At 36.2% G+C, this 21,994-nt stretch overlaps 1 protein-coding gene across 1 annotated transcript in view; it reads left to right on the forward strand.

Annotated features, from left to right (window-relative positions):
• The first annotated feature begins 6 nt into the window (after positions 1–6).
• The window catches only part of TARBP1 (TAR (HIV-1) RNA binding protein 1), a 34,172-nt gene continuing 12,184 nt past the window's right edge, over positions 7–21,994 (forward strand). The window contains exons 1-19 of the mRNA XM_008643282.2: positions 7–33; positions 123–220; positions 1,013–1,082; positions 1,915–2,063; positions 2,754–2,806; positions 4,367–4,464; positions 5,547–5,682; positions 6,723–6,819; positions 7,691–7,780; positions 8,484–8,622; positions 10,292–10,388; positions 10,683–10,858; positions 13,873–13,970; positions 14,632–14,793; positions 16,419–16,612; positions 17,736–17,991; positions 18,075–18,263; positions 21,506–21,705; positions 21,840–21,911. Coding sequence (XP_008641504.1) covers positions 197–220; positions 1,013–1,082; positions 1,915–2,063; positions 2,754–2,806; positions 4,367–4,464; positions 5,547–5,682; positions 6,723–6,819; positions 7,691–7,780; positions 8,484–8,622; positions 10,292–10,388; positions 10,683–10,858; positions 13,873–13,970; positions 14,632–14,793; positions 16,419–16,612; positions 17,736–17,991; positions 18,075–18,263; positions 21,506–21,705; positions 21,840–21,911 — 2,300 coding nt within the window. The 5' untranslated portion in view covers positions 7–33; positions 123–196. The remainder of the gene's footprint in view (positions 34–122; positions 221–1,012; positions 1,083–1,914; positions 2,064–2,753; positions 2,807–4,366; positions 4,465–5,546; positions 5,683–6,722; positions 6,820–7,690; positions 7,781–8,483; positions 8,623–10,291; positions 10,389–10,682; positions 10,859–13,872; positions 13,971–14,631; positions 14,794–16,418; positions 16,613–17,735; positions 17,992–18,074; positions 18,264–21,505; positions 21,706–21,839; positions 21,912–21,994) is intronic.

Consider the following 21,994-nt stretch of genomic DNA (forward strand, 5'->3'; position numbering starts at 1 on the left):
CCGAGCTGCGCTGCCCTCCGGACGGCGGACACGGTGCGGCCGGGCGGGCGGCGGGAGGGGCCGCGCGGCCCGGGATGCGGAGCCGGCAGAAAGGGGTGTCTTTATCTTTTTTTTTTTCTTAGAATCGAGTCTGTTTTGGTGGTCTGCTGAGAAGAACGAGCAACTCCTACAGTTTTGGGAAACTTATATTTTGATAATGGAAACTTTGGAAGGAAACCAGGTAGGAGCGCCTTAAAATCTCTGCCCATCCTAGACAGACGTGCTGCCTCACTTGTGGCATGTATGAATGCTCCTGTAGGGCAGAGTATTTACAGTTTTGGTGATTGAGGGTATCTAAGTCAGCGTTAACTAGAATATTTTTGTTTCAACTCGTAAATACTTAAAACACAGCATGTGTCATTCATTGGGAATAAATTCAGGACTCTTCTCTGTCATCGGAATACATCTTGTTAATGCAATGGCAAAAACCTGGGGTGCAGCTAATTGCAAGAGCAAGGTAACCAGCTTAGTGAAAGATCCAATGATTGCACTTAATAACCTCTCTTTGGTAGAGGGGACTATGTCTATATGGTGAAGTACCTGTGGCTGTGGATTAAAACAATTTTTTTGGGTGAGGCTTCCATAATTGTATGGTATCGTGGTGTTAACTATTAGTAGCGTACCCACCTCCCTGTAGTTATTTCATGTTATTTGTACATGGTTGTTCTGCAACTGAAAAACTGTTTATTTAAATGCTTAATTATAGATATTTGTGCTGTTTTACTTTTGAGGAATGGAATGGAATGGTTATTAGTAAGTATCATTCAAAAAATATGGTAGCATTGATGTATCAGTTTTTCTCCAGTGCTAAACTGCATCTGAGTGTTGCATGCCACAGGCATTATAGGTTTTATTTAAATGTACTTCTCTTGTCAATTGCTATATTAGTGCTATTGATAGTAAATTCTAGTCCGAGTAACTGACAGCTCCTGGGTTTGAGATATAAACTGTTTACATCTCATTTGCATTTCAGATCCATGTTATAAAGCCAGTATTACCAAAACTAAACAGTTTATATGAGCTTGCCATATCAGGGGATAAAGGTAAGATGGACCTTTTTCTATTTAATCTCTTAAATATTAGTCAGTTAAATTACACTCTTATGTTTTCTTCTTCTGTTTAGTAGCAGCTTTTTGTAGTGTTTTGTTTCTCAAGTTAGGTGTTTCCTGGGTGGCTGTTCCAGTTTTTGTGGGTCTGCTCTATGCATAGGTTGTTTGGCAAACATGCATAGGCACTGGCCACTCTGCTGTGAGAGGAAATCCGAGCATATATTTGTTGCTTACTATATTGTCTTGAAATACTGTTTTTCTCCTAGAAAAGCCAAATAAGTGGTCATTTCCCCCTGTGTTTTGCTTTACTTAAGACAATGTGAAAATACAACAAACCCAGAGATTTTTGGGGTTGTAGAAACCAAGTCACCTGCACAACTTTGTAAAAGGAGAAATCCTCCCCCCCAACACAACTTATTAGAAGTGGGGAGAGAATAAAGAATATGAGTGCTGAGACAGTGTGTCTAGGGCACACGAGTACATGTGATTAGGTAGTGCAACATGTTAGAGATTGGTAAAGCAGAAAGACCACTAATGTGAAACTTTTGCCTGGAAATACATTGGCATAAATAGAGTTGCAGAAAGAAGGATGTGCCATTTGCACTTCTTAGTGATTTTAATTTGTAACTAATAAAATAGAGAGTAACTGGAGAAAACTATTAATTTTTAAAATTAGATTTAGCAGGGTGTCTTTATAAAACTAAACAGCTATAGTCACCTTTTTGAAATGTCTTGTACATAGACTATAATGTCATTATGTTACGTGCTAGTGTGTCACTGTCATTTCTGTGTCAGTTTAGTTTAGAAGAATTTCTTTTTGTAATAGGTTGTTGGCTGTTTCACCCATCGTGGCATATGTGCATTTATAGACGAATGTTTGAGAGTGAGAATAAAACACTGACAAAGGAAGGCATTCTTCATTTTCTGGAGCTTTATGAAACAAAGCATCTTCCAAATTCACTTGGTTTCTCAGAGGTAAGGGTGTTACTGTTACTTGCCTGAACAAACAAATTTTCTAATTTGTAACAGATCGTAACACTAATTGCTTCAGTAGTTGGAATTGGACACATTCTGTCTCTGTAGTATAATCAGTGTATCACTGTATCCCATAAAACCCCCACACTTTAAAATATTCTCTATGTGGGAAGAAACATTAAGGCTTAAAGGTTTTTTTTATTACTATCACGTGTGTATTGACTGTCCAACCAGCCTCCAATTTAGTAAGGAATGATCTACATTATACTATTTAGTCTTCATAGGAGCTCCCCCCTCAGAGGTTAACATTCCTGAGTTATACAAATTAAGTCAGCCTTAATATGCACCCTAAATCTTTTTACCTGTGTTGGTTCTTCATCATTCTTTTATTTCATGTTTAAATCTGTTTTCTCTATCTGTTTCCCAAAAGGATTTCTTATTTGCCTGCATCTTTCACAATACTCTGTGAAATGTATCTAGTGGGAAAATCTCATTCCTTGTTTACTTTCCTGGTCCCCCTTCTCTTTAGTTTCTTCCTCTTTTTGCTTCTCCTATTTACTATTAACAAGAGTATTCTCTGATTCCTGGCTCTGTCCTTTAAAGTCTGGTGGAATAAGTCTAGCTTCTATGTAACAGTGCCTTGGAAATGTACATATAGCCATTGTTCTTGTTTCTTTTTTTTTTTTTTAGTTTGTTATTGGACCACTAATGGATGCCCTTTCAGAAAGTTCCCTCTACAGCAGGTAAACCAGTGGTTTAATTAATCATTTATAATGTCTTGATTGCTGCAAATGTGTTCTAATAATACTGGTTTAAGTATGTGGGTAAAATTTTAGCTAAGGAAAACACATTAATGAAAAAAATGGTGCTGCTAAACTTACTGACAGGTAGAGAGTTTTTCAGGAAAGGTGAGTGGCTGTGAACAGATGAAGTATGTACAATTTAATCTGAGTAACAACAACAAAGGATGCCTCAAGCTCCTATATTGCATCTTGCTTTGAAACATTAATTTGGAAGTGAGATACAATAAATGAATAACTTAGCGAAGTACTTTTTTATCTTCTTATTTTCTTGCCACACAGACTGCTCTAGTTGTTCCCAATTCATAGGTGCTGGAAGTGGGTGTTTGCAGGAGACTGTGGTTGGTGGATGACATGGATCCTCGTGGTGTAAATATGTAAAGAACAGAGGAAAGCTGGAGGAGTTGCAGGTTGCTGCACATTCAGTGTAGTGATGGATGGCATTCAGTCCTTTGTGCTAGTTGCATGGAGAGTATTGAGAGAGGAATAAAGTACTAAATGCACTTTCGTTATGACCCAAGGTAACGGAGGTTCTTGTTAATAGATCCCTTGGAGTGGATTAGAGTGAATGACTGGTGTATTTATATATGGCAAGTTTATTTCAGAACAATTTGGTTCAATGAAAAGGAAGTGTGTAGCCATTTTGGTTGTCGTCCATAGAAATGTAACAATATAAAAATATAAAATATATATAATGAAAAGAAAGAGAAGATGAGAGTAGATAGTGGAGAGGAAGGATATCACCATCTGTGGATCCAGTGACAAGACTTAATTGTTGCAATTTTCAATGCCCCTTGGTTGAGTTGATGGTCACGGTCTTAATCTAGTGGGGGAAGGCCATGAAACAAAGAGTTCAAAGAGTTTAATATATGCTTATTTTTGGGGGGATAAAACCAACTGTCACTGGTGATAGTGGGGATTAGGTGATGATGGATGAAGTGTGGTCAAAACAGATTGTTTCCTCTAATTATGGCAGGACAGATGTGACCTCTGTAGGCACTTGGCAGCAGTTACACATTTCTCATCTTAGCTGGCTGCAGTATCTTTCCATGGACATGCACAGATGGGAATTCAGAAGGTGAAGCAAGTGCCAAGTGTTTCAGTGTGTATGTTAGAGCTGTGTTGAATCAATACTTCGTAATCTTCTTAAACTTCTCTCTTAGCTTCTGTGTTTCTGCTGAAACATATTGGCATATGTAGAGGAGGGTGCATATTTGAGTATACCAAGAATATACAAAGTTGTCACAGTTAATGTCCAGCTGAGAGAAAGCTATAGAATCTCTTGACTGATGCTAATCTTTGATAGCCAGGATCCTGAGACTTCTTATGAGACATAGGTGGTCTCTGTTGGTCTCATGGATTGCCACTGAATGACGCTTTGTTTTTGTTTAGGGGCAATTCTAAACATTCTAAATCTGTTTGATTTTAGATTAAATCTGTTACATCTAATCCTAAAGCTGTTAACATGCCAGTTGCATCAAAACATGTTTTAAAACCCAACAGGACACCAGGTCAATCAATAGGAGCTTGTCCTCCTTTGGGAATAAGGTTACAGAAGTTTTTGGCTACTTATCTCACTCTTCTTCCAGAAGAAGAAAAAGGTATGTTTCAGTCTCACCTATATCTTTTTTTAAATAAGGAAACCAAATAAAAGCTATGGAGCCATTTTTTGTATGTCATGTAAGCATTTACTTGAGAGAAAAAGGGAGTAGTTGTCCTGAGAGTGGACTTTCCAGAGAAGAGGCCTTGAGCCAGTCTAAGGGATCCTGCAGTACTAAGCTACAAAATTGTTCTAGGGGTAAAACAAAGCAGATTTGCTTTTTATTAATGGAAAAATAAAGAGCCCAAACAAGTTCCTAAGATCTGAAGTGAACAGTACTTGCAGATTCTTTTTTCTTTATCTGTCAGACTGTTTTAGTCATGACTTGTGTAGTGACACATTCAAAAGAGCCAGGCCAAGTGCTGAAACAAAATAAGGATTCTTCTGTTGTGAAGCTGGCTGGGGAAAAATTTCTGAGACTGTTTCAAATTTTGGTGCTAGTATAGGCTGACATGAAGGCAAGCAGGATTTAATACCTGGTCTAATTGGATCAGATAAGGGTAGAATCAGCTCTCTTCAGCACCCTATATGTACAGGTGTATTCTAGTAGGAAACACCTTATATATTTGTAATGCCATAGGTGCCCTGTTTCTCTGTCATGTCCCAAGGCATATATTTTATCACTAAGTGGGAGGGTGTGTGATCAGGAATCCTGGGATGGGTAGCCTGCTTCCAGAAACTGTACATGTGATGGCTTATTGAGGATTGCTCTGCCCATTCCAGCATTCATTAAACTGGTTGAATTACTGTGGTCAGCCATCTCACAAACTGAATAGCAACTTAAAAAAGGCATTGATTAGTGCTCAAAACAATCAAGAATTAAAATTCCATTCCTGAACATGGTGATTAGTGCAGATTACCAAAGTCAAAGCTAGGTTTATTTCTGGTTATCTCCGAATCGTATCACCTTACTGACAAACTTCTTTGGAATGTAATTTTTTTCTTTGAAATAATTAGGAAATTATTCTGTTGTCTTTAATTGTCAGAAATTATAATAACACTCTTCTGCTGGAGTTCATGTTATTTGAATGCACTGGAGAACACAAAATCACTCTGGGTTGTTTTGTTTACTTTTATTTTAAGGTAGCTTCCTGTTAAAATTTATTCAGAAGATGACGAGTAGGCACTGGTGTGCTGTTCCTATTCTGTTTCTTTCTATGGCTTTGGCATCTATCCCTGCATGTAAAGTACTTGGTGCTGAAGGCCTTCATGCTTTAAGGTAAATATACACTGCACTGTGTTCTTACAGCCTTTTTCCAAAGAAATGTGCTGACAGTCTGGAGAGCCAGGATTTGATTCATGTTCGTTACTTCTGAAGGGATGGCTGTGCATGGGAATGGAAGGTTCTGTCTCCTTTATGGCTAGTTTTCAGAGGAAAGCAATTCAAGAATCAGTGTATTTATATCTCTCTGTGAATTAAAAAAAAAATTGAGTTTTTGCATTTTAGATCTTCATAATTTCTACTTTTTAGGATATTTTTTTTTCCTGGTCTTTCGCACTTCCTGCTTGATAGATATCACACTTCTTCCTTTTCTTCTATTTACAGTACAGCCTGCTTTAACAGCAGTTGAGACTATATCAGGGGTATAGCCACAGCCCATAATGCTGGAAATGGAAAGATTTCTCAATAGAAGGCTAGGTAAAAGTTTTTGGCCTCATTATTGACCTTAATCACACTGATATTTCCTAAGTGTCTGCTTTCACTTCCTAGAGCCACTAAAAATCAGTTGTCATTCCAGTTTAATCAAATCTGAGCTTTTAAATAAAATCTTACTGGTGGTTGAAGGAGTATTGGATAGAAGCAGTTTACAAAAAGAAAAAAATAATGTTGGACATGCCTTTGCTGATAAAAGATCCCTGAAAGTTTCTTTCAGTTTCATGCTTGAGTGAGAGTTTGATGGCAAACATTTGTATACTTGTTACAGATAGAAATGGTAGTATTAAATTATCAGTTTGAACTGATGTGGTCATGGGGGTTGTTCCTTTAGTTTTGGTTTTGTTCTTTCTTCTCCCCCTTTTTACTTTGTCAGGTTTATGCTCTTCCAAGTTTCACTAGCGGTTTTTGAAAGTACATGTAACAGTAGTCTTGGTTCTGGATTGTTTGTGGTCTGATCAGGCAGTGTTTGTGTCATACTTAACAGAATATGTCTGTTACATGCAATCTAATGTATTTTAAATGGTTAATAATTAGAAAATACGTGAAAATGTTTACATTTTTAAGTGTGTGTTCTATGCAGTGTGTATTTTTCATCTTTGCAGAGATGTCCTCCAGTGTACTATGATTACACATCAGATTTTGTTGCGTGGAGCTGCTCAGTGCTATCTTCTTCAAACAACTATGCATTTGACAGATGTGGTCAGTTTGGGGTTTTGTTTTGTTTTGTTTTATTGTTTTCTTCTTCCCTGATGTCATAGAAACCCCATAGCACTTTTACAGGGCCAACAGTATTAAAAAAATTGCTACATACAGTATTTTTACTGATTTTGCTGGATTTGCAATTTTTTTTTAGTGACTATTTAAATTGTGCTATGTAAGTATGGTATGCTTCTGTTACCTTTGGTTTTCATAAGAAGTATTTTTTTTCATTAGCTTTTATGAGTTGATGTTTTATTGTGGGATTTTTCATGTGCTAGTTATCATAACAGGATATTATTCCATATCTACCATATAAACTCAGGTTTTAACAGATAGAAACTAAATAGACTTTCCTGTAGTACCTAATAATAAAAGTATTCATGATACCAGACTGATAAACTACCATTACTGTTGAAATAGCAGGACCATAGTTATTCAGTAATTGAGGTATTCATGTTTTGTTTGTTTCGTAGCTTGCTTTCTAAATAAGTAGTCTTCCTGTTGTGTGTTATGGCTGTAAACGTGTCTCAATTTCTTTCTAGAGATGCAGAAATAGTACTTACGAGCAGCTCTTAATCATTTATCTACATTAATTTAAAAGGTATCATCAGTGAATAGCACCATTCGTACAGTCATTCATTTATTTTCAGACAGGCTTTAATACTTGGGAAATTAAGTTTTGTTCCTTGGTACAGATAAGTTGGTCCCAAAGGGGCAGAAATGAGTCTGCATCACGAAAAGGAAAAAGTAAATTTCTTTTAAATTTTCTTTAAAAACTTGCCAGATATAGGCAAACTTCTTGAGTTGTCATATAGATATTATTTGTTGTATATTATGTTGGTAGCTATTGTATTTTGATCAATTTTTTCAGGAGAAAGTGTCCTTCCCAGAAGTTTCAAGCTTTCTTCTGTCCCTTAGACCAGAGGAGTCCCTAAGGAGAGATACTTTGTTGTGGACAGAGGTGAGAACTGAAGCTGGTTTTATGTTCATCAAACCCATCACTGGTAGAAATAGCAGGATAATCTCAAAGGGAAGAATGTGCATACCATGTAAAGTGAGATTGTAAGTCATAAATTTTCACAGGATTTGTATTTTGTGTCTTTGCGAGATGTAAAATGCTGTGAATAAAAATTCAAAAATGAAATAATTTTTAATATAGTATATACTGGAGCCAACTGATCATGTAGCCATAATGTTTGGTTGCTTGTAGAGCCATATAATGATAAAGCGATTTTTTGCACAATGTCTTCTTGTTATGTGTACTGTATGTTTCATCTTGCTCCATTCACTTTTGGCATACAAGTTAAAAAGACAAAATGGTGGTCTCACTAGACAACACTTGATGGGAAGAAGCCCTTTTGAGATAAGGGAATTTTTACCAGTCTTGCTTAATTTTAAAAGTTGTTGTTTTTCTTACATTGGTGCCACTGATTTTTTGGGGGTGCTCTGAGTTACCCTCTGGAAGGACATTTTTCTGTGTGTAGTTAGAAGGGAGCAGTCTGCTCAGGCTCAAGGTAGCTGTGGTGAACACCTCTCGCAGTGTGTGCATTTCCTGATGTAAGAGTTTGTGTTTAACAGTGCTCTGGTGTGCTGCTGTTAAGTCAGTGATGTCAGTGCACCGCTGCCAGATGTGGTCAAGGAGTAACATACTGTTCTTAATTCAGCTTTGCAGTTGGTTGCAAGTGAATGACAGGTGCTTCAGGAAGTCTGTAACCTCTGATTTTGAACATCAAGAGACATCATCATTATGTCAATATGTACACAGTCTTGTGGGAGAGTACCTTAAGACACCTGCATCTGAAAGTAAGTTACGTGTGTATTGATAAAAAACACTATTTTAAAGATAATTTAAAAAGAAATTACAACAATCCCTTGGATTTAGAAAAGTTGTCTGGTTTTTTATATTGTACCTGTTCAGGTTCTGCCCAACCTGTCTATTCACAATTCTTAAGTTTGAACCTTATTTTTTAATTCCAGCTTTCCTCCCTAAATTAGTCCTTCAGTATGAATTGAACATTAAGTCTTAATATTCAGTTTTAATGCTGCCCTGATGCTTGTCCATTAGATTTGTTTTGTCACTCTTTTGATGGTGTCTGAAATTGCTGGAATGTGGGGGCGGAGGAAAGCGCAAGGGAATATGAACAACAGATTCTGTCACCTTTCTCAGTAGAGCTTTGTAAAATGACCAAGTATTTTTATAGAGAGAGAGGCCATAGAGTGAGGCAGCTTCTCAACAGCTCATTGCACACCCTCCTGTGTTGTTATATTCTTTTGATCTTGGACAGCTTGCAGCAGGTGAGCTGCCACATGTTATAACCAAGGAAGGCGCAGCAAATGTGCAGATAAATTCCAAAGGGCCTTTTTGTTCACGCATTTTAAATGATTACCAACCACGTCAGGTTAGTTTCTTCTTTCAGGTACATTGAAAGGAATGGCAAATTGATTTTTTTAAAAATGCTTCAACTTCTGTGTGGCATTCACAATCATAGTGAATTTTATAGTTCTATTTTGTCAGAAGTCAAAACTGAACACGTTTAAAGTATTATACATACAGGAGATAAAAAAGCTAGGTCAGAATTTGCTAATGATAAATAGCTTCAGAAGCTTCCTGCAAACCAGGAAACTTCACGTGATTGTCTTATTCTTAGAGAAGTTGCAAGCAAATTCTCTCTGTTGATACTCCAAAGTAAATTTGCTAAAAATTTTGGCAGATCTTCTCTCCTTCCTGAAATGTTTGTTTAGTCCTTGGTCTGTATTATCTGCAATTCCATGGCAATCATCTGCATTTCACTTATAAAAAGTGATGTTTTTAATCCTGGTTTTATATGAAACTTAACTAATGAGCAGTTCTTTAGAGGAAAAAAAAAAAAAAGAACCATGTCCAGCTGCTTGAATTTGACCTCCAAAGTGTGTTTTTCTTTCTGAATTTCCAAAGCCAGAAACATACCAGTTAAAAAGCCCCTTAAAACCAATTTATGTACTGCTATTTAAGAAACAATTTTATAACTATGATGATGTAGTTCTTCATCAAAGACTGATAAAAAGAGAAACTTCACTTGGTTTTTTTAAAATTTCCTTTTTACAGAACAGTTTTAGTTCTTTATGTAACTACTGTGGTCAAAATCACAGCTGATATTTCTGATAAAGTGTAGTGGAATTACGTTCTTCATTAAATTCATTTGAATATGCTAATGTGTTTTTAAAAGCAATGGAGGAGTCTGTGAACTGCTACATAACATATGATACTACATAACACATTGCCTAGAATTTACTTGAGCATCAAGGCCAGTTGTGTTTGAGTTTAATTTTTATCTAGATAAAGAATACAAAAAGTTAGTAGTAATACTCATGTTAGCATGAATTGTTTTTGAGCTATTATTTTATTAAAGTAAGTTACAAAACCAGAAGTTTTAGAAATTAATACAAAGGTATTTTTTAGTTACTGTGGAAACCTTAAAATATCTTTAATCAGGAGAAAATTGCTTTATGCCTGACTGGTTTGAAGCTAAGCTTGTCTCCACAATGATTCTGTTGGCTGCTGATGTGGAGCAGATGAAGAATAAATACAGGTAAGTATGAAATACCTTATTTTTTACATTTCTCTCTTTTTCAATCCCCTCACTCCTGAAGGATCCGGTAGAAGCCTGATGAAGTTGGGAAGCTGTCCTCTTTTCTCTGTAGACTTTTGATCAGCCTGATCATTCCTTAGGCCTTGTCAAACTGTTGCTGCAGACATAGTGGGTAACATTCTAAAGATACTTAAGTGTCTTGGAAACGTGTCCTATTTATTTCCATAAGTAACTTCAGCACTTAAGGCAGATACTCAGAAGAAGACTTTCTTTTTAATTTTTGTTTTTGTGTAGTGGAAAAAGCAACATAGAGTGGATTGAACTAGAGGCTTTCTTGAACCCTCTTCTGGATGTCTTGATGAAACTTGGCAGTAATGCTTACATACCAACAGTGAAAACAGATAAAAGCCTTCAGCTTCTCTTGAAGTTATTGCAGACCCGTTGGTTAAAATGTTCCAATTCGCAAGATGGTTAGTGACATCTTCAGTCTACTGTGTCTTCTGTTCATTACAGTCTTAACTACAGCTAAGCTACTTAACTGTTTTACAGCTACATTGTCAAACTGATACTAGACTAGAAGTGGTAAATGCAAAGGTTGACAATCTGGCGTGTGTGTTATAAAACTTGAGCTGTGGGTCCAGTCTTGCAGATGTCCTAAGGACTGGGAATTGAGAATGGGGAAGCCTTCTGAGGAAGCAATTGTTGTCCATTAGGATTAGATTATCAGTTAAAATTTAATGAGTGTGACTGTATTGCAAATATTTGTAGGCCTATTCCTTGCAAACAAATGAATTCCATAAATCATTTAGTCACTTCAGAAAGAAGTTACCTACAGAAACCCAGCCTAGCCTGCTTAGTTGCCACAGCCAGCCTTTCCTGAGTACATAAAGTGATCCTGATGGACATCCTGTTTTCTGAGTTGACTGGTAGGCTAAGAGGTGCTCACTGAAGTACATGCCTGGTGATCTGTCTGGGAGTGTTGGCCCCTCACAGATGGAGCACTTTAACTTGTTGACCTTTCAGGAGAGTCTGAACAACAAACTATGGAGTCCTTACTACTCCTTTTGAGAGAACTTGGTTGGTTTGTAACCAGAATAGACCTAAATGTTTTTCCTGAGAGCAAATGAAAAATTGCAGTATTATTTTAATGAATTGGGATGCTGAATGGGAACAGGAGGGATCTTGGTGTTTGGTTTCTGTTCCCCCAGATTATTTTGGGATTTTTTTCAGGGTGTTTATAACATGGAACAGAAGAGTAGTTTTGGAGCGGGGAGGCTCTATATCTAGGCTCTTACTTTTAACAAAGATAGTTTTGTGTTATACATCTAGGTTTCATATACATGTCTAAATGCAGCCCAAAATAAATGCCCACCCTCGTTTTAACAAGTGCTGTATACATTCAAAACCCCTGCGCCCTTAAATTTTAGCTGTTTGTCTGAAATTCTGAGCACTAATTATGCAGGCTATTCAAGTTCATATTGGGGCATGGTCTGTGACTGTTGAAATGGGTTGCTTGAAATGAACTAAACTGGAAGAAGTGTCCACTAAGCTACCACTGGGCTTTCAGCCTCCGGCACAAGGACAGAACAAGCCTGAAGCAGAACCCTATAAAGCACATGCAAGCGCATATTAGTTTTTTGGTATCAAGAGTAAGTAATTGCCTTGTGTGCCTTATTTCTTCATGTGCTTGCTAATGTACCTGCAGTGGATTGCTCCTGCTTTGGGAATTTTGACACCTGGCATGGCAGGTTGAGTTCTGCTAACAGAGTTCCAAAGGTATGGCAAGGCTGAGCATTGCGGTGTCCCCATCCTTTCAAAGGTCCCTATAGGTGCTCCAGTACAGCCCATCATCAATCTTTTGAGAGGCTTCTGAATTGCATTGTAGTTCTAAGTTAAGCAAGGATTACTTTTCTTAAATTATTTTTTACGGTGGTTTTGTGCTTCTTCCTTCTGCACAGGTGAACCAAGTAATAAATCATCTTTGTCTGCAGCTGTGATTTGAGTGTGGTGAGGGGTGGGAGGATTAATGCTGTAAAATACAGAAGTTGTGTTTCTGTGTTGATTAAATGGGAGGTGAGAAGTCCTGTTTTTCAAATGGAAAGCAATAAAATGGTAGGAAATAATAAAGGAATTTAACTTTGTAAAACAAAAATAATAAGTGGGAATTGTTTTATTTAAGAATATTTTAATGGGGATAGACATGCCTGGAACGCATGCTGAAATCATCAGCATTCTTCTACAGTTCTTGCTGTCTAAACTGTTGTTAGAGTTCACTATTTTAAACAGCAGGATTTTGGTAATTACTATTTTTTGCTAGTGTTACAGAGCCACTGGTAAGGAATTGGGTTTTATGTCCAACATGCTTATCTGAAGATTTTATGAATATAAATTGCAGAAGATGTTTTAGTGATTTGAGACTTAGGATGAAACATGATGATAATCTGACATAATTAAACTGTTGGTTCTAAACAATTTAAGCCTTAGAAATGTAGTCCAATGAGCCATTTTAGCTGGGAGCATTGAAAGTGCAATATGGATTTGGAACTTCTGGAAATATTTCCCTTTATATTTTTACTTTTTGAAGGTCTTCCATTTCATAATATTTTTGCAACGTGAAGTGTTCCTCAGGGTCAGCTCCAGAAAAAACTGCTCTAGCCTCTGGATAATACTAAATACTGAGACTGATAGAACAAGGTGGCCATGCAGAGTATTTTAACTTCATTTTCATACTGAGATTTTATTTCCTTGTCTCTCAGCTAGCCCTTACCCTTGAAACACAGACTGAAGTGTGTTTGTGGTTAAATGTTTTACCAGAGTGACCTACCCTACCTCCCTTGTGTATAAACTTGTGTCTTCATTTGTGAAATGCTGTGTACATGTGGTATACTTGGTAGCCTAGCCTTTTCTTATAGAAAATACCACATTTTGTGTCATAATCTTGTATTTTCATTTACAGTGTTAAGCCTGGAAGCTACTTGGCTAAAATCTTGTAAGATCACACTATTTCCAAAGATGAATTATTCCTAAGCATCAAAAAGCAAGCCCCAAAAACCAGTGTTCATGTCTATAAATACTAGGAATGGAAGACTGTATTTTTCTCACATAAAGTTAATTGCTGGATATGAAAGCTTTTGGTTTTATTAAAGACTTAAGTTCATTAATAATCTGTTTGTGCAGATGGTTGGGAGTAGGACAAAAGTGGGCATTAAAAGTTGGAAAATTGGACTGTGGTCTTCTGGTCTTGTGTGGGTTTTGGTTCACTAATACATTGTGAGTCTCAGGAAATAATGTAATCTGGTTTGATTCTTTCAGCCTTATGGCTTACACTGTGAAAGAATATAGAGCTGTTTTAAGTTATTTTTAGGTATTTGAATACTATTACTGTATAACTTTGTAATATAAATAAACCTGCATGATATAATAAAATTCTGAAGGGACTTGTGTTTCTGTATTTATACTTTTTTTTTTTTTTTCCTCCACACAGATGAAGTACTGGTTTTTATCTGGAAATCTCTTGTGACACCTGTGGAGAGTATTCTTGAATTTGTTCTCCGACGGCTTACTACCAATGAGTTAAGCACTGTAAGTAATGATTATGAGACATACTTTGGTGTGGTTTTGCTTGTTAATTTGATTTAACAGTGTTCCTAAAGTTCATACCAAATCTTTAAACACCTCAAAAGTCAATTTGCATAGAAACATTCCATTACCATTTTTTGAATGGGCATAGTAAGAAGAGAAAAAAAAAAAAGGTGTCTTGACAAGTAGTGTTCACTGTCTATAAACTGCTTTTCTTGTTTCTTCTTAAATCTAAAGAAATCATGTATTAAGAAATCCCGAGTGTCACGTACTGCATAATATCTACTAGTACAGCTGTGGACATAAGATGTTAGGTGTTTGGAGACTTTAGTAGTCAGCCTGGTTATCATCTTATTTGACTGTCTCTCACTGCTTGCTCGTTTCTGTGGCCAGTGTTTAAGTTTATATTGAAAGAAACCTGACACTTGTAAAGCAAAGCAAAAGTTAGAGTTGAATCAGGAGAATGGCATCTGGAAGTCAGTTTTTAAGATTTAAAAATTAATGACCTCCCCCAAACAAACAAAACCCAAAATTAAAATTTGTTCAGTTGCAATGACAATTGTAGTTTTCCTTCTGCTATCGTTACCAGTAGTTTTCTTCCTGATTTTCAGTTGAATTTTCCTCCTCTCACTGATTCAGATTGCTGTTGTTTCCTCGCTTTTAGGTTGGCGACCTGGATCGTTGTGATCTGTACTTGACTGTAATTCCAGAGACAGTGAATTTGTGCTTGAAAGTCAACTGGAAGAAAATGCCATCTATCAAGAATTTCCTTTCATCCCTGATAAATGCGTCTATTCGTAATCTTCAGGAGAGAAATTCTGAAAAGGTAATTTAAAATTATTTACAACAATAAAGATTAACATAAAACAAACCAATAAGTAGTAAATAAAATATATGCTAATATAATATTTAGATTCTGCATCAATAATTATATAGACTTACTATAAACCTAAGTTAATGTACTGCTATTTATTTATATTATGATATATATATATAATGCATAATAATGTTATATAGAATGTGAAATTAAATAATAGTTTGTGTGGATGTGTATGTGCATATATATTCCCTAACATATATGTCTTTATTTGGCAATGTAATATGAATGTAAAATATTTGTAGCTAAGATTTAGTACTTACTTTTGGTCTTTTGTATTGCATTATTTAGAAGTCTGTATAGCAAAAGTAAAATTCTTACTGTGAAAATGAACTATGTACTCAAAGATTTTTTTCCTCAAATATGAAGTAATCTTACTGATCAAGTTACTATTAAATGAAATGCCTTTTGTGTTTGTTGACTTCAAAGCTGAAATATACAGAAAAAAAGAAATTCCAGAATCTGGCATTGCTTTGGCTTTTTCCTATAGTTATGCTGATTGTCCCATAGCTCTATGAGTTAGGCTACTGTATCTGAAATAGATAAATTTTCAAAAGGTAAAGAAACATTAATAACTTCCATTAAAATAAAGGAGATTTAAATTAAGATTTGTTGGGCAGTGTAAACTTTGGTCTTGTTATTTGGTATTATTGTTTTGTGCAAGAACAGTTAATAACACATTAAAAGATTGTAAGTATTTGATTAGTTAGGTTTGCATTCTAAGGAAACAAAGAACAGCACTTAATTTTATTTTTTTCCTTCATTTATGTGAATTATATACTTCTTCCAGTAGTTTCAAAGTAAACATTTTCTGGTTCAAACTTAGTGTTCACTGGGGGCCTTTACCAACTTATTTTGAATTCAGGGAAATTATATTTTCATTATGATTTCTTCAGTACACCTTCAGTACAGTACATCTTCAGTTTCAAAAGAAAGAAGAAAATGCTGAGTAATTACAGATGAGAAAAGGTTTTTCTGTGCTCTCGACAGCCAAATGTAACTTTTGGAGATATTTAAATAACATCAAAGTTTTCTTATTATACGGGTATTACGTGCCTATTGGCATTTTCTTTTTAATGAGACTTTTCTATTTCATGCCTCTTTGAATATATACGTTTATCACACAAAATAACCATGGCATGGTTGTGATCTTTTGGGTGTTTGGAGCAGCCAGTGTGTCGTATTCCAAATTCCAGCTGTTGGGTTTCTGATTAACTGGACCTACATCTTTTTTTCTAATCGCTCTCCTGCTGTATGTATGAACTGTTGTTACCTGGCAAGATAGGAGTGTTCTGTCACAGCCAAGCTGCCTGCACTTAATGCATAAGTGACTCTAATTTGGAAGATTTTTGGTTCTGTTGGTGTTTGTAGCTTGTGATCATGCTGGCGCAGCCAAGCCAAGCTGTGTTAGGCACAGGGAAAGAAAATAGAGAAGCAGAAGGATGCAGAGTTGCTACCTTATGATGTCTGTGGTGATACAAATAGGAGGATTATTTAAAGTATTAGGGTGTTATTTGAATCATATTAGAAGAAGTTGGTGTGTGTTTGTTCATGTATGATTTTGTTTTTCTTAGGAGCCAAAGATGAAGGAACAAATCAGAAAAGTAGCTAGCATGGCTTCACTTGCAGCTGTTTGTGAGATAATAGGTGGGAAGCCGGAAGCGCACCTGGAATCTCTGCCTTCTGTGGATGCTCTGAAGAAATTCATTTCCTTTTCTCAATTCAATGAAGTATTAAAGAAGCCATCTCATGTTGAAGAAAAAAATAGGTACATCTGCTAAAGCTTCAGTAATTTTTTAGAATAAACTTGATTAATGTGAAGCAGTGGTTAAGATGTTGGCTTTTCCTGTTCTTTGACAGCTTTTGGCCAAGATGAAAAGATGTACACGAACTATTCACTCAGTTGCTCTTTTGTCTTAACATCCAGGTTTTAGAACATTAAAGAAGCCATAATTGATCAGACCAAAGCTGCTTTTGTTCAGTCTGATGCCTTAGGCTGTAAATTTTATATTTTTCAAATTCTGTACTGCTTAGTGTGTAACTGAAGTTTCTTGCAGCCTGTTGATTTCTGCTCTCTCATGCTAGGTAGACATAACAAAGCCTCTCCGGGCCTGCTCTTCAAGGACACCTAGACTCTCCTAGGCCCAAAAAGTATAAACCAAAGAGCCTCTAAAGGGGGGCAAGCAGAGGGGAAATTATATCATTAAACTGAAGCTTTAATTGGAGAATTAACCCTGATATGCAAATGAACCAAACCTATAGAAGTGTGAAGAACTTGTGACCTGTTGTCCATCTTGGGGTCCATCTTGGGAATAGCCTCTGGCTCCACAGGGGGTACCTTTGAAGGCCTTTCAAATAAATACCTACCTTTATTCCCTTACTCCTGTCTAGTCTCTGTGTCTAGTAGGCCTCTTAAGGCATCAAGTCCCGTAGCGCTATGAAGCCAGAGCTGGCTTTGAACACTGCTTACCCTTAGGCCAGATTAAATATTTATACACTGCAGAAAGCCATGGCATGTACAAAAGCAAGTTTAAATGGAAATTATTTATTGTTGGGAAAGGAAACCCAGAGCAAGCCAGAGAGCCAAAACCCAAATACTTGGGTAACAAAAAGCCATGACCAGCATATAGTGATGTTTCCACTGAAAACTCTTAACAGGTGTTTGACTAATGAGACTGACTGAGCCCAGAATTGACTCTTCTCTTTTTAAAAAACACTTCATTTTCAGATTTCTTTTCCATGTACTTGTCCAGTCTTGCCTTGAACTGTATAAATCTTAGCACCTTGAAGTAGCACAGTGAGTTTGTACAGTTAAGCACTTCCTGGTGGAGTGGGAATGTGTGGGATAAACTTAACACAATGTTTATTTAAGAAAAGTGTTTTTTTCACAGCTTATGCGATGAAACGACATCTCAAGGATGGGGGAAAATTGTTGCACGCTACATTCGTGACCAGTGGATTTGCCTTCGTTTTGTTTTAAATTCATTTCCAACACTGCCTCAGGGTTATGAAGAAACTTCAGAAATGTCATTTTCTACAGTAGAAAGGTCAAAAAAAACTCTACAGTCTGCATTGGAAGCCCTGTCTATTCTTCCTTCAGACCAAGTTTTACCTGTGTTCGACTGCATGAAAGTCCTTGTTCCCAAGGTAAAAGATAAACCTGCGCAGTATTAATAGGGTTTTTGGGTGTTTTTTGTCAAATGTAACTTTGTTCATCTCTTTATTTACAGCTTCTGGACTCATCAGAGTCTCTCTGCATAGAAGCATTTGATTTGGCTTGGAAAATTATATCCTCTTTGAGCAACACACAGCTAATATTTTGGGCCAATCTAAAAGCATTTGCTCAGTTCATCTTTGATACTGAGGTTCTAGCTGTTGCTGCAAGTGCAAAGGGTCAAGCATATGCCAAAATAAAAGAGGTCAGTTTCAAGAATTCTTTTTTTTTTTTGAGAAGGGAACATAAATTCTGTGTGGATGTAAAAATGTATTTATTTTCCCTTCAGCTATTGTTGTGAATTTTTCATTTCTGAAAAGGCCCAGGTTTGAGAGTGTTAAGATAAAACACCTGAGAATTAGACTGAAGATAAAAAAAATATATTGTTCTTGTAGCACAGAAAATGAAAAGTACTATTGCTTTGATTTTTAGATTGTTCAGTATGTTCTGCATGCAGTAAAACTAGTGGGTTTTGTCTTTTATTTTTACATAATGCTCTTCTTCTTGAATATTTTATTTAGGATTTGACACCTGAACTGTCACAAACTATTAATATTCTGGGGAACTGATGCTTTTTTTTTAATAGTTTACTCTTTATGAAAGTGCTGTCTTAGATGAAAAGTTAGAACAGTTCAAAATTTTGTAGATAAGCCATTACTGATAAGCTGTTACTGATAAGCCATTTTTACTGCTTCTTTAAAGGCTTCTTTTTCTCTGGTGGTCAGGATGTAGGAAAAAAAATCCACAGTCACCTTAGAGTTCAGTTTAATACTGCATGGCAGAGCTGCTTCCAGAGCTAAGGAGAAGAAAAACACAATCTTCTTTTTTAAGATTTATGCAGCTGCCAGAACTCCAAGAGTTCTTGCATACGTCGTAGTGTTCTTTTTTTTGATTTTAAGTCCGGGAAACTGTATGCAGTACTGGGATGTTGGTTCATACTGGCTTTATGCATTGGAAAGTTGTTAACTATTTATTTTCTAAATAATCTTTCTTGAGTTTTTTTCTTGTTTTTTTTTTTTTCCCCTCTGAGCATCAATTAAATATTTGTGCAGAACAGTCCACAATGACTGCAAGACTTTAACTAGGGCAGTAGTACATTATGAATTATATACCACTAAATATGTCTGCTTAGACTTACTAGCTCATGTGCTGGCTTTGCACTTAGCACACAAATCACACTAGGAGGGATTGCAGTTTTGCTTTGAAGTCACCGTAAGTAGCTCTGTCCTGGTGCCACACTCATAGCTGTAATAACAGCATAATAGCAAATGTCTCAAATTCATTTTCAGCCCAGACACACTAAAATTATTTGTAATAAAATACAGAAAAATAGACACTTCCCAGCTATTTAAAACTGCTCTGCTATATCCGTATTAGCCTTAATTACCTTAAAATGTAGTCCCATTTATTTTCTCTTTGTTTTTTTTTTTTAAAACTTGCTTCAAATGAATGTTACCATTCTCTATTTTAAACACTTTGCATTTGTAGTCTCCCTGTGGACCCAAGCCAAAATAAGATACATATGTAAAGATGTAAATTACCTCTTCTGTTGTAGAAGTCGGTTAGCTTTTACTTTTAATGAATATCTGTAACAGCTAATTGTATGCTCAGTGTTGTAGTAACTAATGAGCTATAGTTAGTATTTTATTTTTCTTGATCTTAGAACTTGTTTAAATTCTTAACATTACTGCCTTATATCTTCAGCATTATTATTTCAAGCATTATGTAAGGTTTGTTTTGCCAATGTTGAGAGTGTTGAGTCCATGTGACAGCTATCCCATTGTCTGCAGTGGGACATACCATGACAGCAGGCATCAAGGAGCTAATGAAGGTCTCCTATACTCAACAAAGGGCATCTGGTCGAGCCACCTTCTGCCCCTTCATAAGAAAATGAAGATAAAGTTCCCAAGCAAGTGCCTACTTACGTATATTCTTATCCCAGCCCTCAGCAGTCCCTGTTGCCATTGACCTGCTGTGTAGTTGTAGCTAAAGAGAAGAAAAAATTGAACTGCCTGATGTTGATTTGTCACAGAAGCATAATTTTAATATTGTCTACCACAGTGTACTCTTGTCTTTTTAGTAGTTGGAAGGGGTGGAATAAAGGGGTATTTTTGAGTCAAAAAAGGGAGTATCGCTGTGGTAATACTGTGAAGGGCTTCCACAGAAGGTGCCCAGAGCACTGTGTTCTTTAGCTTAATTTCTTCTGCTGCACTCTTCTTTTTTCTTCGTGATTATTCATATGTTAATTATGCTAGAACTTAAATATCCTAAATTTCTTTCGTGTGTGCTGAACTTCTACTATATTAGTGAAACAGCTGAAAAAAATTTCAGGATTGAGAAATGTGTAGTAAATGCTGTGCTGCTTCCCTACAGGTGAAACAATAGTTCAATTTTGGAATTATTAGGAAAGTTACAATGCCTGTCTTTGCACTAGAAAATAGGTTTGAATTCGTGGTAAAAACCCCACATACTTCTAGTGTAGAGCTTTCTTTCCAGCAAGCATTTCTTCAGACTGCATTGCATTATTTCAGTTTTAAGTTCTTCATGAGCTTCTTGGTACTTCAATGCTTAGCAATTCAGAACAACTTTCTCTATAAAATCAGCATTGCTGTCAAAGAATTGTCACATTATCAAACCTGTAATTTAAAAAGTAGGGAAGCAAAGCACCTTTGTCCTTTAAGAGCTGTTACACCTTCTGAAAAACCATTTTCATGGATGAACTGATGTCTAAAAAGGAATTCTTAGAAAGCCTTACCTGTTCATTCTGAATCTCCCTGCCCTCTCCCAAATGCTTGCAAATTCTTAGAAAAAAATTTACTTTGGAAGTGAAATTTACTCTTGCTCTTACCCTCAGGAAGGGGAAGAAGAATTTTGGGGCCATTTTTCTTGTTCTATTTTTCTTCTTTTTGGGGAAGCTTTAGATAGCAGTTTCAAATACCTTAAATATGCCCTCCTCAAAACCAAAAAATAAATGGTACAAAGACACTTTTGCACTGTAACTTAAATAGGAACTTTGACATGAATGTAATCCTCCTTAAAGAAGACAACTAGTGATAGGGCTACTTATGTAAGAAATTTTGCTTAATTTTTTTTTTTTTCTGAAGTGGTGAGGAGGGATTAAAACATGAGGTTTGTGCTCATGAAGTAAGCCCTGGTTCATTTGTTCCACTAACCAGGAGATTTGTTTAAAGCAGCTGGTGTTAATATTTTTAAGCAAAGATCAGTTCTGGTTTTTGTTAACATAAGCATATACTGGGCCAGTTGCTGCCTGTTCACCTGCTCTTACAATCAGGGAATTCTAAATAGATTGAAGACAGCATTAACCTGAGCAGAGATAGGATGCAAAAGACCATGAGACCTATTAAAATAGATACCACTGCAATTTTATTCTAATAGATCTGGCACTTCTGAAAACTAGATTTTGAATATTTTATTTCTTATTTTCAGATAATTTTCAAGCTCATAGATCTGTCCACTACAAAGACTGGAGTCTTCAATGTAGTCCTTAGTCATTGTTGTCAGTCTTGGATATTTCCCACTGTTGATGAGAGAAGTGCCTTGACAAATGCTTTCTTAAATGCTGGAAATTATAGTGAACTTATCACTGAGGCTTGTGTCTTTGGAACTGTGTTTAGGAGAGATCAAAGGTATATAAAAAAATCTTTGTGATTTATGTTTTACAATTTCGTGTGCTTTTTCTCCTTTTAAACTTTGAGATAACTATTGAAAGGTTTTGTATGTTATTCTGCTAATTTTTCTTTGTCTTCTTTCATCTCTGAAGACTCATTCAGGATGTGCATGCCTTCATAGAAAATCTTGGAGAAAAATGTGCAGCAAATGTTGTTACAGAAAGGTAATGCTTTTGAGGCTGCATCTTAGAGTATTTGGTGTAAATTGTCTCTTTGTCTTGATTGATGCTCTGATAGCAAGGATGCT

This window comes from Corvus brachyrhynchos, unplaced genomic scaffold (genome assembly GCF_000691975.1).
Source record: "Corvus brachyrhynchos isolate BGI_N302 unplaced genomic scaffold, ASM69197v1 scaffold70, whole genome shotgun sequence".
In the NCBI taxonomy this organism is placed as follows: Eukaryota; Metazoa; Chordata; class Aves; order Passeriformes; family Corvidae; genus Corvus; species Corvus brachyrhynchos.